This window comes from Bicyclus anynana, chromosome 24 (assembly GCF_947172395.1).
Source record: "Bicyclus anynana chromosome 24, ilBicAnyn1.1, whole genome shotgun sequence".
Taxonomy (NCBI): Eukaryota; Metazoa; Arthropoda; class Insecta; order Lepidoptera; family Nymphalidae; genus Bicyclus; species Bicyclus anynana.
Window position 1 is genome coordinate 2,372,296 of NC_069106.1, and position 15,768 is coordinate 2,388,063.

Consider the following 15,768-nt stretch of genomic DNA (forward strand, 5'->3'; position numbering starts at 1 on the left):
TAAAAAAAAGCTTCGGTAGCCATTTTTTTATACAAAGCGGATGGCTTTGATCAAAAACACTTTCAAAAATTAGACATCTTACTCACCGAAGCTGATCCGATTTCCAAAATGAGTGCACTTACCGTGTTTTCATACTTAGCCGGTCTATTGACTTCAAAATTTTGATTGGATGATAATAAAAAGGACTTTATAGTTCAAGAAATAAGGTTGGATTTTAATTGTGTAGGATTATTGTAGGGAGCCAGTGTTTTCGAGTAGTTTTACGTATTTATTGTGTTATAGAATTAGGGTTGTCAAAATTGCTTTTAAAACTCCAGTGAGATTTAGGTTACAAAATAAAAACATAAATAATATTTTTCACTATCAGCAATCTAAGTAGGTAGATAATTTTTTTTTCTAAATTACGTTCAATGTTAAACACTTTATCAGAAAAAGCTTTGCTATATTCTTAATTAATAGGTAATGAAAATCGAAAAATAAATCCTATTAAAACTAAACGGACAGGCAGATGTTGCCTACATACTACTTTATTGGTCTGAGACTACAAACCTTTACGGAGAAAACAATCCTACTGCAATTTCAAAGTTTGGAGGAAGTTATTCAAAATTTGTAACCCTATATAAGGTGTGGGCCAAGAGATAACAAAATAAATTTGTTTACATAGTTACATTTAACTTGTCTATGTACCTACATCTCTCTCTTTTATAATTTCATCGCAACGAGAGGGATAGCGGTATTTATACTTTCGATGCAATGGAATAAAATAAAGAGCTACTAACTGGTGTCACCGTTTTGTACATATCCTAACGTCGCTAGCTAGCGCTAGCGTGATTGTGTAGTATCGTATCTATAAGTAAATAAATATAAGATAAGTACTTGAGAAAACAAAGCTATTTTTTGAGAAAGAATACAATAGGGAACTTAAGTTATCATATTCTAATAAATAATATAATAATCATGCCATGAGTGGTGGCAAGAATACTGTTGCATTTCAGCGCTGTACAGCCAGGCTGATCTAAATAAGCCAGTCCTTCTGTCACCAGTCGAGAGAACTAACTGAAATTATTCGGAAAACATTTTTGGCATTACGAATTAGCTGTTTTGAATTTATAAACAGACACATAAATTATACATTGATGATGTAGTTATTCCACAAATACGAGTTGCCAACCCTGTGTTGTATGCCACCCGCCGCGTTTGTTTGTGATACGCATTTTTCCCGCCCGCTGCTCTTTGTTGCGTTTTTTTCACCGCTTCAAATACACTAAACACCCGAACATAATGAGCGCAAAAATTGGATGATCCATTGTGCGTTTGCTGGGGGCCGATCGAGAGCCTCCAATGTAGCAGATATAATTATTATAAACTAGCGGAATCCCGCTACTTCGTCCGTGTGAAAACTCTAAACCAGCACACCAGCGGACGCCCGCGACTTCGTCCGCGACATATCCCGCGGGAACCACGGATTTTTCCGGGATGATATGTAGTCTATGTGTTAATCCAGAGTGAAATCTATTTCCATTTTAAATTTCAGCCAAATCGCTTTAGTAGTAGCGACGTAATAGAGTAACAAACATCCAAACATCCATTCAAACTTTCGCGTTTATAATATGGTCCAAAAAAACTAATCGAATATTACTTGTAGAGCTTACTGTGCCGTGGGAGGCTAACATTCCGAAGGACCACAGTATAAAAGTGAATAAATATTAGGTATGACCTAACAAATGAACTAACTAAAAATGGCTATGTAGTTAGTCAGTATGCCGTAGAATTAGGTGCGAGAGAATTACCAGCAAAATCTTTCTATAACTTGCTTAAAGACCTTAGTCTCGCTAAAAGTGCAGCTAGTTCTATATTAGAACGAGTATCCAAAGCTGCTCTAATAGGATCTTACCAAACTTGGCTAGGCAGGGAGAACAACACGAGCAGAGAACGGGGAGTGTTGATCGATCGTCAAGGAATTCCTTAACCCTACATCCAGTAGTCACAAATTCGGGACTCTGCTCGGAGTTCTTCTCTCTACCACGCGATGGACCCGGCACCCGCACGGTGAATCCATGGAATGCTAAGATATTCGTCTCACATGGGTTATCTTGATGTAAAGCACTACAACTTTAATTATCCTTTAAAAGGCTGTAATAAACTGTTAAAAATATTATTTATTGTTATTATGTTGAAATTATTTTATATTTTTATCGGCATAATATGAGAAATGATATCCCCATTTGCCTGGTACTTGGCTTCATGGCAACAACGAAGCTGAAGCGGCAATGAGCGGGGTACATAGTTTGAAAGGCCAATGGACGTTGGGGTCCCAAGGTGCTTGAATGGCGAACCCCGCAACGGAAAATGCAGTGTTGGTGGACCCCTTAATAATACGAAGATATCAGCAGGCTCAGGATCGTGTTGTTTGAAACTCCTTAAGAGGCACTGTACAGCAGTGGACGTCCATCGGCTGGTAAATGGCGATGACGTAGTATATACTTATTCCTTAAACACATAATGCACTTTGATTTTTCGTTCCCTAGTAGGTACGTCCTTCAAAGATAGGGAATGCCCTTCCAGCTTCCGTTTTCCCTACCTACAATGTGACTATCTTCAAGTCGAGATTGCATAGTAAAAATAGATATTTATTTTTTTATATATTTATATTTATTTACTTAAGAAATTAATAACAAAGATTTATAATTACTAAAAATTATAAAAATGTGTGCTAGCGACATCTAGTATTAAATAGATTAAAAATTATGCCTACATCTGTATGCGCCATCTGTTATCCAGTAGCGTTATTAATTCGAAACTTCCAAAAGTGGTTTGTATCAAAACTAGGTTCATAACAATATGCTCATCAAGGAAGTCAGTACTACGTAGTATAACAGTTATGCAAGAGATGGCGCTTTAGAATTTTATTCACTTATTGAGATTCACGCTTACTTATTGGCCTAATTTGTTAACTTAGAAGTATGTTTTTGAATAGGTAGTTAATAATGAAAACAAAATAAGGTTCTATATCGTTTCTTTGGGCGTTTGATCGCTTAGTAATAGATATGTTCAAACTATTTGGTATCCAGTGAGGTTCGACAATTCTCTGCTCGATTATTCGCTTGTACACTAATGCCGATAGCCTGGCTGTTCTCGTCTTTTTGCTGGACTCGAAGTCCACGTCGTAGAGACCGAAACGTTCACTGTGAAATAAAAAAAAAAGTTATTATATCAACCTAAAAATATATATATTATATTTTGAACGCTTCCGCAGTGGTAAACGCGGTGGATTTACATGACGGAGGTCCTGAGTTCGATTCCCGGCTAGGCCTATTGAGGTTTTTAGGTCTGGCTGGTTGGAGGCTTCGGCTTCTTTGTAACTATATATTAATACTAACTATGTACTATACATATACTTATAGTTTTTACACTTCCTGAACATACAACACGACTTTGTAGACAACATTTAGGTATTATTTGGTTAAAATAACTTTCGTTGTTTACTAATATAAACGAATTAAGACAATCAGCCACTGTTGCGCGCCAGTTTCGACGCGTTAATAACATATAATATAAAACCTTTGGGTGTAATACCTTTGCCTTTTCGGTAAAAAAAAAGTAAAAAAAAATATTCGAATAACTTGCCTAGTTCCAGCACTCCACTCTACATTGTCCATGAGACTCCAAGACGTATAACCTTTGACCCTGGCGCCATCCTCTATACCCAGGAGTAGAGCCTTGAAGAACTCCCTCATATTCCTCACTCGGGAGCGATCCTTTAGCACCTTCTTGGTGGACCACCCATGTTCGGTGATGATCATCAAAGGATAGTCATACTCCTTGTTGAGGTATAGACATAGTTTGTAAATGCCATACGGAGCACTCTGGAAATAAATAGGCCAGTTAACAGTTTTTATTAATGTTCTTAATAAATAATTAACTATTTGTTCATTATCGTTCTACCTACTAGATTGAAAAAGAATTTTTCATGTATTTTTGCCGTGGTAGCCCAGTGGATATGACCTCTGCCTCCGATTCCGGAGGGTGTGGGTTCGAATCCGGTCCGGGGCATGCACCTCCAACTTTTCAGTTGTGTGCATTTTAAGAAATTAAATATCACGAGTCTCAATCGGTGAAGGAAAACATCGTGAGGAAACCTGCATACCAGAGAATCATCTTAATTCTCTGCGTGTGTGAAGTCTGCCAATCCGCATTGGGCCAACGTGGTGGACTATTGGCCTAACCCCTCTCATTCTGAGAGGAGACTCGAGCTCAGCAGTGAGCCGTATATGGGTTGATGACGACGACGACGATGTATTTTTGAGATGTGATTACATGAAAATTTTAGTTTTTAAATATGTTTTTGACAATACGAGCCAAAACGCCTGTCGGCCATGACAGTCTATATTTCAACTGTTTCATGACGTCACTCTAACAAATCCCTTACAAACAGAGCGTTTGACAAAAATATTCGTTTGACGTTTAGTACATCAAGTGTGTTAGTGACGTCACAAAATGGACGCGAGCGTTTTTGACGTTTCGAAAATTCGAGAAAATACGTGATGTTTAAATTAAGTTTTTTTATGAAATCCTTAACTTTTATTAATTGATATCGATATATTTCGGACCCTTATTCCATAAATTACACGAAATTAATATTGTTTATATTAAATTTAATTTGAGTCAACTACCCTATAACAGTGAGCCGTGATAGCCCAGTGGATATGACCTCTGCCTTCGATTCGTGAACAATGCAAAACTAATACATATATCAGTTTTTGTGAGTAATTCAACTTTTTCTACACTAAAATAATAAAAAAAATTGTGTGTCAGCTCCGACGGTGTATGTTGCCCCGCAGCATACACTATGTACATCTCAATATTTACGCCTGCAAAGTGAAAGGTGTGCAACCAAGGTGCAGCAGGCCGCGGCGTGCCCTCCCGCCAACAGCGTGCACACGCATTTGTACGAGTGCGTACGGTGAAAGGTGCACAGAATAGGTTGCGCACAAAACACGAAATGCGATTCGTTCATAGAATTTTACTGCCTATATTTTTTCATACCAGGGGCTATATATGAATTCTGAGGGAGTAAACTCCTCCGTGCGCACCCACCAACAGCGTGCACACGCATGTGTACGCTGTTGGTGGGTGCGCACGGTGAAAGGTGCGCAGAATAGGTTGCGCACAAAAAACGTAACGCTGCGATTCGTTCATAGAATTTTACTGCCTATGTTTTTTTCATACCAGGGGCTATAAATGAATTCTAAGGGAGTAAACTCCAAAGACCACTCAGACTGACAACCTGCATTGGAGCGTGGTGGTTCTAAGCTCCTATCCTCCTCCTAACTCCCCCCTCTATCCTATAAGGAGGGAGGCCTGCCCATGTAGTGGGCTGTGCCTCCTTCTAGTAATGATGAAAGCGATATACCCTGAGCCATTTTGACTGCGCCTGCTTCCACTCAGGTCTGTAGGTAAGCGTGACGTTGACGTCATCCTCAAACGACGGCACCGGGTACTGCTTCTCCGAGGGCTTCACCAGGAACGTGGTGTAGTGGTTCACGCCCATGAAGTCCGCGGAACCTATAGAAGAGTTTAAGCAATAAGCAATCCTAGATAAATCCCAGCTATACTTCTGTGCTGTTATAAAGAGGTCCGTAATAATATATGTATATATAGTTTGACGGCCTCCGTGGCGCAGTGGTATGCGCGTTGGATTTACAACACGGAGGTCCTGGGTTCGATCCCCGGCTGGGCAAATTGAGATTTTCTTAATTTGGTTTGGTTTGGTGGTCTGGCTGATGGGAGGCTTCGGCCGTGGCTAGTTACCACCCTACCGGCAAAGACGTACCGCCAAGCGATTTAGCGTTCCGGTACGATGCCGTGTAGAAACCGAAAGGGGTGTGGTTTTTCATCCTCCTCCTAACAAGTTAGCCCGCTTCCATCTTAGACTGCATCATCACTTACCATCAGGTGAGATTGTAGTCAAGGGCTAACTTGTAAAGAATAAAAAAATAATAATAATAAGGGAACGGGTGCTATGCGGGTGAAATCGCGAGGCGTCGGTTGTAGGTATACTATATAATAAATTGTTTAGGGCAGTGTCTCTCAAACTTTCGGTTCCACGAATCCCTGTTAAAATTTCCAAGTGACAGCGAACCCCTTACTAAAGATTGACCCCCCCCCCCTAAAGCAAAAAAATACTTATTTGAATAAAAGGTAACATAAACTACCAAAAGAAACATCTTTGTAATATTAATGTGATGGGTGTGCTTGTTTCTTGTCGCAAATGGATTCAATGTTAGGAGTAATTTTGGACAATTTTAACCTTAATTCTGACTCGTTATCAGTTATCTAGACACCATTACGTAAATCTTATGGCGATCCTCCTGCCGTCGAATGGCCAACCCCTAGGGGTTCGCGTACCCCACTTTGAGAAACCCTGGTTTAGGGCTTCCCGTCCCGTCCAGAGACGACCGAGAAAAAACGAGTATAAAAAAGTTAAAGCAAATTCAAAATCATCACATCGTTCACATTGATTGATTGATTGATTCTATCAACGTTGCATTTATGTAGTAAATCAATCCTCCTAAACAATTCCTCTTAATAGAGGAATATAGAATAAGACATCAAGTTACCTCTTAGACCATTAATGGTCTAAGAGTTACCTTAATCCTGCATTGACTATAAAGGAGCTGATGTAGTCGGTTTACAGTTTTTCTAAACTGTTTATTCTAATGTACATACCTTTCAAAAGTTGAATCTCCTCCGGGCTGAGAACAGGGAACCGAGACTCCGGGAAACCTTGCGCCGTGCTTCTTTCCAGGACTCGACGTTTGACTGTACGCGGGAAGTCCCCTTCTTTAGACCAGATCGGATTCACGTACATTGCTATCTGGTGACAGAAGAAGCTATTGGTTAGCCCGTCATGATTTAAAATATGCAGTGCCTCTTGCCAAAATTTCTTCGAATTGTTTCAGTCGCCTCGACTGGTGACAGGCTGGCTCATATCGTGAAGGATCAAGCCTTATCCAGCGCGAAAATGCAGTATTCTTGGCACCATTCCACGTGGGCATGATTTGTTATTATTAGGATAAGTTAGCTTATGTTCCCTTTTGTATTCTTTATAAATACCCCTTGCTGGTCGTGAACTCTGGTTTCCACATCCCAGTATCATTATTAGTTACTTTGCTGGGAGGCGACACGAGTGAAGAAGGAGAGTATTAGTATACTGTAAAAGGGCCCTTTAACCCTGCTACTAGCGGTTGCCAGTCCGTAATTTCACTCGTGGCTGCCTTACTGCCGTACGCTAGATAATCCTGGTTTACATCTATTTATTTATTTAATAATCTTATTACATCTGATACTATCAGCGCTTTACTTGATCATTATTGTAGTTAGAGGGTAGAACTGTATTAGTAAGTTAATCGGTCGTTCCGGTCATGATCGATAGTGTTACTTTGTGTATCTGCCATCCTTGACACGTAAAGCTTAGAACCTGCTCTGAGACTACGGCTTCTCCGTTATCAGAAGTGGAATTTAGTCTGCTCCGCCGACATATATTTATGATGAACTTCCGCAAAGTAACGCCTGCTTCTATCCAATAGTAATTATTTTGTTTTGTGTTTTCTTTTCAGCTTGGTCTCATTAATTACAAAATGAATAATCTCACACTTACTGTAAAATCTCTGTATATATCAGCCGCCTCGACATTTTCTGTGATATTGTTTAGTGGGTCCACCCAGCTTAGTGCGAGGGAAATACCAACGTCAGCTGAAATAAATATCTTACAGTATTAAAATAATTATGGTATCCCGACCGAGCATGGCCGCAAATCTCAAGGAGGATATCAATTCGTCGAAATCTTTTTTTTATGTATGTTCACCGATTACTTGAACCGATTTCAAAAAGCTTTTTTCGATTGAGAGGGTATTCTTTCCAATTAGTCCCATAGTAATCATAACAAGATTTGATGATGGGATCTTGGGGAAATCGAGAAGAACTTTCTAAAATTTTAGAGACAGCTATAGCGTTTTATATTTTTACCATTAACCACTTTAAAGCATTAACTACTTTAAGACGGTTGGGAGTCGATCTGATGATGGAATTGCAACACACACGAGGGAAATCTTTAACGGTGTACAACAGTTGCCTTGTTTTTGGACTTGATTAATTTGTGTCGAGAAGAACTTTCCACCTAGTTGTAGTTGGGTTGTGAATGTCAATAGGGGTCTGATGATGGAGACGAAGGACAATTAAGAGAACTCCTCAACGGTTTACAGTAGCTACCTTGTGTTTGGGCTTGATTTATTTGTATTGATGAGAACTTTACATCTACATGTGTTGTGACTATCATTAGGGGTCTGGTGATGAAGACGGGAGACAGTTAAAGGAACTCCTCAAAGGTTTACAGTAGCTACCTTGTGTTTGGGCTTGATTAATTTGTATTAATGAGAACTTTACATCTAGGTGTGTCGTGATTATCATTAGGGGTCTGGTGATGGAGAGACGAGGGACAGTTAAGGGAACTCCTCAACGGTTTACAGTTGCTATGTTGTAATTGGGCTTAATTAATTTATATTGATAAGAACTTTACATCTATACACAGAAACAAACAAGATTTTGAATGTTCATTTATCGTAGGGGTAAATGGGGAGTGATGTATGCGAGTAAAGGTTAAAGTAGCATTTTTAAAATTGATTTGGCTGTTTGTATCTAGTTACCTAATCATAAGAAATAACGTCGTGGTTTAAGGACTTAAAATCAAAATGTTTATTTTTTTACACAACATGGTATGACTAAAAAAACAAAAATTAAAATTTAAAAAAAAAAAATACAACAAACTTAAAAATACATACCATTAAATTGTTTTTTATACTCTTTCTCATACAATCTATACGCCTTAGCATGTGCTAGCATGACATTCTTGATGCACATATAATCCCCAATACCACTAGATCCTATCCCTGGGGCATTTTCCTTTCCCCCATACCCATCCACGCATATAAAATTTGGCTGGTTAACTGTTATCCAATATGGAACCTTATGGGCATACTGTTTAAAGATCACTTTAGCGTATTCCTCGAACCATTGCACGCTGTTAGGATTTGCCCAACCGCCCAAGTCTTGCAGTGTTTGGGGTAAATCGAAGTGGAACATTGTGACCATTGGTTTGATGTCATATTTGAGCAGCTCATCGATCAAGTTGTCGTAGTATTCAAGACCTTTCTTGTTTATATTGTTAGCGAAACCTGGGTAAAGAAAAAATAATAAAAGAAAATCCAAAAATACGACTTTTATTTTATTTATTTAAACAGGACACCAACAGAACTACCACTTCCTGTAAAAAATATATGTGAAATTTGGAAAATAAGGAATTATATTGACTCGACCTTTGACTCGCATCTCACTAAACACCACAACATACCTAATTGTCTGTCGTTTTTTGAGGGGCGCGTTTTTAACCCACACATCAAAAATATTTAACACCAATAAAATATTTTGTATCCGTACACCACTTGTGTACCACACGGCCGTGGCTAGTTACCACCCTACCGGCAAAGATTTACTGCCAAGCGATTTAACGTTCCGGTATTATGTCGTATAAAAACCGAAATAGGTGTGGATTTCATCCTACTCCTAACAAGGTACCATCTTAGATTCCATCAACACTTACCATCAGGTGATATTGTAGTCAAGGGCTAACTTGTGAAGAATAGAAACAAAACTCCTGATAAGATCAGCGAATATGTGGAATGCCCTTCCGGCTTCTGTGTTTCCTAACACTTATGATTTATGCACCTTCAAGAAAAGCGTGAATAGGCATTTTCTAGGCAAGCGCGCTCCAACCTAGGCCTCATCATTGCTTTCCACTAGGCATGATTGTAGTCAAGCGCAAGTCTATTTAGAATAAAATAAAAAAAAAACTCTTTACTCACCCTGAGGCAGTATCCTCGGCCAGGAGATAGAGAACCTGTAGTAATCCAAGCCCAGTTCTCTCAACATCTCCACATCTCTCTTGTAGTTGTGGTAGGAGTCGCAGGCTTCATCACCGCCCTCTCCGTCAGGTATGATTTCTGGATTTTGGTGAAGGAATCTGTCCCAGATGCTTTCACCTTTACCTGTTCAAAACAAATTAAATGTTTTTTGTTACTGTCCTTCTACTTGCTTTTTCTTTGGACACTACATATCCTTTGGCTGGTGGGAGGCTTCGGTCGTGGCTAGTTACTACCCTACCGACCAAGAACTACCGCCAAGCGATTAAGCGTTCCGGTACGATGTCGTGTAGAAACCGAAAGGGGTGTGGATCTTCGTCCTCCTCCTAACAAATTAGTCTGCTTAAATTGCATCATCACTTACCATCAGCAGGGTTATTATGTAACTCAGTGTACCATCAAGTAATCGGTCACTACATCGTTTTTCATTGTATTATGAAAACGATGTATATGTCGTAACCGATAGTATAAAATTATCATTACTTGGGAATACATTTGTTGTATTTGAACGCTTTTTAACGTCCGTTAAAAAAACTCTCGTGCGATTGAGGAATAAAAGCAACTTACCATCTAAATCCCAAGCCCCTTCAACTTGGTAGGCGGCCGTGGAAGCTCCGAACATGAAGTCATCCTTGAACCTCCTAATCCTGCCATCGCTATATCCATACACTTTTGATACACTGAAACTATACGAGCACATATAATTTACATAAAAGTATATTAAGAGCGCGCAGCGCGTCGGTACGATATGGATAAAATTCGAAGCGCAAACGAGACGCCGAATTATGACTTTCACGTGAGTGAAAAGCACGGAGCGATTGACGCGCGACGCAAATTTTACGACGTGAGCGCTAAAACCATTTTTACCTAATTTCAAGTAAAGTGGCAATTTTGTTTTTCGTAAACAATATAACGAAAAACAAAATTGCCATGTTCAAGATATATACATAATTTTCTATACAAAACAAAAATTTAGGAATTGAAATTGAAAGCAAAATGTGAGCAAAACATGTATTTTTCAAAAAAATAAACTGTCGAGAAAAGTACTGAAGCGATTTAGCTGAAATTTGGAATGGAAATAGATTTTACTCTGGATTAACACATAGGCTACTTTTTATTCCGAAAAAATCCATGGTTTCCCGAGATTTGCGAAAACTGATGATTTTGATGATATGAATGTTTGTTACTCTTTCACGCCTCGACTACTGAACCGAATCAGCTGAAATTTGGTATTAAGATATATTATAGCCTGGATAAGATATATTATAGCCTTTTTATGCCGGAAAAATCCATGGTTTCCGTGGGATTTGTGAAAAACTAAATTCCACGCGGACGAAGTCGCGGGCGTCCGCTAGTTTCTCATAAAAAACTTCGTACAACGTAGGTAATCTTTTTATTTGTTTGTTGTAATAGTACAATAATTTTACGTATCTACTTACGTATCTTACTTACTTATCTCTGATTTCCCGCTAAGTCGGGTAATGGGAGCGATTCTCTTTTTTTGTTTAAAGTTTATCTGTGGCCAAATGTCTAATAATCTAACGTTAACGCTGTGATTAAAAGATAGCCAAATAAGTAAGGATTTAGTTTCTAATAGAAAAATCCTAAAATATCCATAAATTTGCCTTTTATTCAACTTTTTCCTTAGTAGGCTCCAATTTCCCCCGTCTCCCCTACATAATACACACTTCCTACTCACTGGAAGTCAAATTACATATGTAATTAAAATGTACGTAAATAATGAAGATTAGATCGTTAATAACTTAGTCACGGTTAGAAGATTTAACGCCCAGTAGCTCAGCGGTTCATAAGACAGGTTGAAACAATAAAACCTTTTTAACAAAAATATTGAACCGACTTCAAAATCACAACAATAAACTAAAAAGCGAAAAATAACATCGTATAACACCGCCTTCAAAGAGATCAGAAGGTAGCACATACGATGTTATTTTTCGCTTTTTAGTTTATTTTTGAAAACAACACGTAAGTAAACACAAAATTGTGAATCTTTTGCACAATTGACGACCTCGGTGGCGCAGTGGTTTGCGTGGATTTACAAGTCCTGGGTTCGATTCGGCTAGACCGATTGAGGTTTTCTTAATTGGTCCAGGCCTGGCTGGTGGAAGGCTTCGGCCAAGGTTATTTACCAACAAAAACGTACCGCCAAGTGATTTAGCGTTCTGGTACCATGTCGTGTAGTAACCGAAAGGGGTGTGGATTTTCATCCTCCTCCTAACAACTTAGCCCGCTTCCATCTTAGATTGCATCATCACTTACCATCAGGTGAGATTGTAGTCAAGGGCTAACTTGTACAGAATAAAAAGAAATAAAAATTCGCTATATTCGGATCATTTTTTTCTTGGATATTTTGTAGGCACGTAACATATCTATAACATGTTGATCGCTGTTGTAAAATTCCTCGGTGCCTGAAGAAAAAAGTCTTCGAACAGTGCGTGTTGCCAGTGATGACCTATGGTTCCGAGACTTGGTCGCTAACTATGGGCCTCATAAGAAGGCTCAGTCACACAGCGGGCGATGGAACGAGCTATGTTAGGAGTATCTCTGCGTGATCGAATCAGAAATGTGGAGATCCGCAGAAGAACCAAAGTCACCGACATAGCTCAACGAGTCACGAAGCTGAAGTGGCAATGGGCGGGGCACATAGTTCGAAGAGTCGATAGACGTTGAGTTGACTAACGACATCACTCGACTACTACTAACGATAAAAAAATATTTAATAAACTTCCTCATAGTCTAAAAGAAGCCCTGGTCAATATTCAAATGTAAAAATTATAATTTATTATTAAAAAAAGTTATTATGACGTTCAAGATTATTTTATAGACATGGAAATTCTAATTTATTTTTTTTTAATTGTGGCATTTTGTTTTTTTTTTTTCGTTCAAATGTATTTAACTATTTAAATGTATAAAGGCTCAATTCTATACTGTGCACCATCATGTTAAACCTACATTTTCATGAACAAAATAGCATTCATTCATCATTCATTCATTCATTCAAGTGAGTCTTAAGCCTAGTTCGGACTACTTTAGTGTTTTAATCGAGTACGAACAATTTTTTTGAATTTACCGCTCAAAAGATGCTCAAACTCGACTTAAATACTATAGTCTGTATAGGCCTATTAGGGATTCGCTGTCTTAAAAATCAACTGTCACCTCTTTATGAAATTCGTTTGATTTAGTATCATCATCATCATTAACAAACAACATTCGGCTCACTGTTGAGCACAAGTCTCCTCTCAGAATGAGAGCCTTAGTTCACCACGCTGATAAATGGATTGGCAGACTTCACGCACATAGAGAATTAAGAAAATTGCTTTTATATTAGATACTAACTGATGCTGCGCGGTTTCACCCGCGTGGTTCCCGTTCCTGTAGAAATACGGGGATAATATATAGGCTATAGCGTTCCTCGATAAATGGGCTATCGAACACTGAAAGAATTTTTCAAATCGGACCAATAGTTCCTGAGATTAGCGCGTTCAAACAAACAAACAAACTCTTAGCTTTATAATATTAGTATAGATAATAGAATAGTAATAACTTACCAGATTAATACCCAATACACGTGCATTACTAACAATGTAACAATCACAACCATTAATATAACATGTAACACAAATTATATATTATAACAAATATATGTGAAGTTTAATTAACACAATAATTAATATTAATAAACTAATAACATTAGCAAGGGTATACCAAGCCGGCGTGTAACGTAGTAGATTATGTACTAATTAATATGATAAGTCGTAGATACATAAAAGAGATTAGTTATAAATTATACGCTGATAAGACATCGTTTTTTAACTAACAAACGTCCGCGAATTTGTTCATACATATAATTAATACTCTTCTCCTTGAATCCTCCATCTCCTATTATAATTATCAACCCATATTCGGCTCACTACTGAGCTCAAATCTCCTGTCAGAATGAGAGGACTCAGGCCAATAGTCTACCACGCTGGCTCAATGCGGATTGGCAGACTTCAAACACGCAGAGAATTAAAAAAATTCTCGGATATGCAGGTTTCCTCACGATGTTTTTCCTTCACCGTTTGAGATACGTGATATTTAATTTCTTAACATACACATAACTGAAAATTTGGAGGTGCATGCACCGGAACGGATTCAAACCTCCGAATTCGGAGGCAGAGGTCTTATTCACTGGACTATCACGGCTCTCATCTCGTTGGCAATCATTAAGGCTATTTGAACTTTCACTGCTGCCCGAAACAGTGATCTGGTACCCATATGGCGTAAGTTTCTTAAGTCAAGATGACCAGGCCTTCGTTTTCTCGACATCTTTTCCTGGATAATGACCTGGAGCTGATCATTTTTGGAGTTTCGCATTATGTGACGAGCTTCCTTTTTTGAAAGTGTTGTATAACCTCTGTTGCCTTTCCCATTCTCGCGTTTCCTTTATGATTTTTTCAAGAACTGTCGCTGGGTCGTACCTATAGTAAGGCATCTTTAAATTGACAAGCAAGCTATTGGTGGATTATCTTAGCTACTTGATTATGTCTATGTCTATGCAAGTATTCGCCGTAGCAAGATGAGACCACTTGGGCAAGATATGCCTTAGGGACTTACCAGGACACGCTCGATAGATGTCTAGAGTGCTATCATTCATAATATGTTTTAATTTTAAGAAATTCATAAATTGTGTAGTCAGTCAGTGAATCTCGACTTAGTAAATAAATGTTTTTCACACATTGCTTAAATTTGAAAAAAGAACATCATTTATTAAGGAGAAGAGGGGAAAACTAGAATGTACCTGAACAAAATTGTGTGCTAGCAATAGGCTACTCGCCTGCTGTATAAAACTAAGAAGATTTTTTGCACATAGGCAATTTAAATGCCTAGAAACTCTTATCACATTTTTATTTGTGAAAATAATCTCATAATTGTAATATTTTTATAAAACAAAATTGTACTTTTATCATCTCACCGGAAACGCCAATCATAAACTGTGACGTCATTCGCTACAAGGCATCGGTTTGTGATTGGCGCTTGCGGTGACGTACACTACACTGCAAACGCCAATCACGCTATTATCTCTATGAATAACGTCACTTGCTAATTGCTAAAAAAAAAATAAAAATAATACTTCCATATTTCAGTTTAAACACTGTTTACAAAAGAGGCAAGTAGCCTATTCTGTCAAATGTTTTTTTTTATTTTATATGTGCGGACGGACAGACGGATAAGGCGACACTATAACAGAATTCGTTTTTAGCTACGCAACTTTATAGAATTATGACACGGAACCATATTTATAAACATAGATGAAGATTTATCATCAATTTTGTCCATAGTAAAGTGAACTTTAACTAGTAGTGATAAGGTACACTTTGCTTTGAATAAAGTTAAGGTTTAAAACCTAATCCATGTTTTAATATATCGCCGCGAATATACAAGCAAAAATGTTCACATAGATCAAGGATTAGGTAAGAAAAGGTCGTTAATAATTTACATCGACATTGGTCCAAATTAGTTTCGGAAACAATTAAATATATTAACTGCCTCGTAGGTTCAGTAGTTAGTCTATGTGGCATTCGGATTGAGGTCTTGGTTTCGAGTCAATGTATGAAATATCAGGGATTTGGTTGTTCTACGAAATTCTTAGTTTATGTTTTCCTACAGGGTATCTTCAAGTCAAGAGAGAAAAGGCATCTTCTAGGTTAGCGTGTTTCCATAGACTGCATCATTGTTGACCATCAGGAATCACTAAAAAAAATCCCCAGTAGCAGTAATGAAGGATGGAATT

General features: G+C 38.2%; 1 protein-coding gene across 1 annotated transcript; it reads right to left on the reverse strand.

The window, feature by feature from the left end:
- Window positions 1-2,950: 2,950 nt before the first annotated feature.
- Window positions 2,951-10,831, reverse strand: LOC112044012 (myrosinase 1-like). The gene is made up of 8 exons (XM_024079730.2): window positions 10,545-10,831; window positions 9,921-10,103; window positions 8,841-9,233; window positions 7,661-7,755; window positions 6,730-6,877; window positions 5,414-5,565; window positions 3,628-3,866; window positions 2,951-3,185 (listed from the first exon to the last, which is right to left on the reverse strand). Exons 1-8 carry the CDS (start codon window positions 10,675-10,677, stop codon window positions 2,951-2,953), a joined length of 1,578 nt encoding a protein of 525 aa, XP_023935498.2. The 5' UTR covers window positions 10,678-10,831.
- Window positions 10,832-15,768: the final 4,937 nt, after the last annotated feature.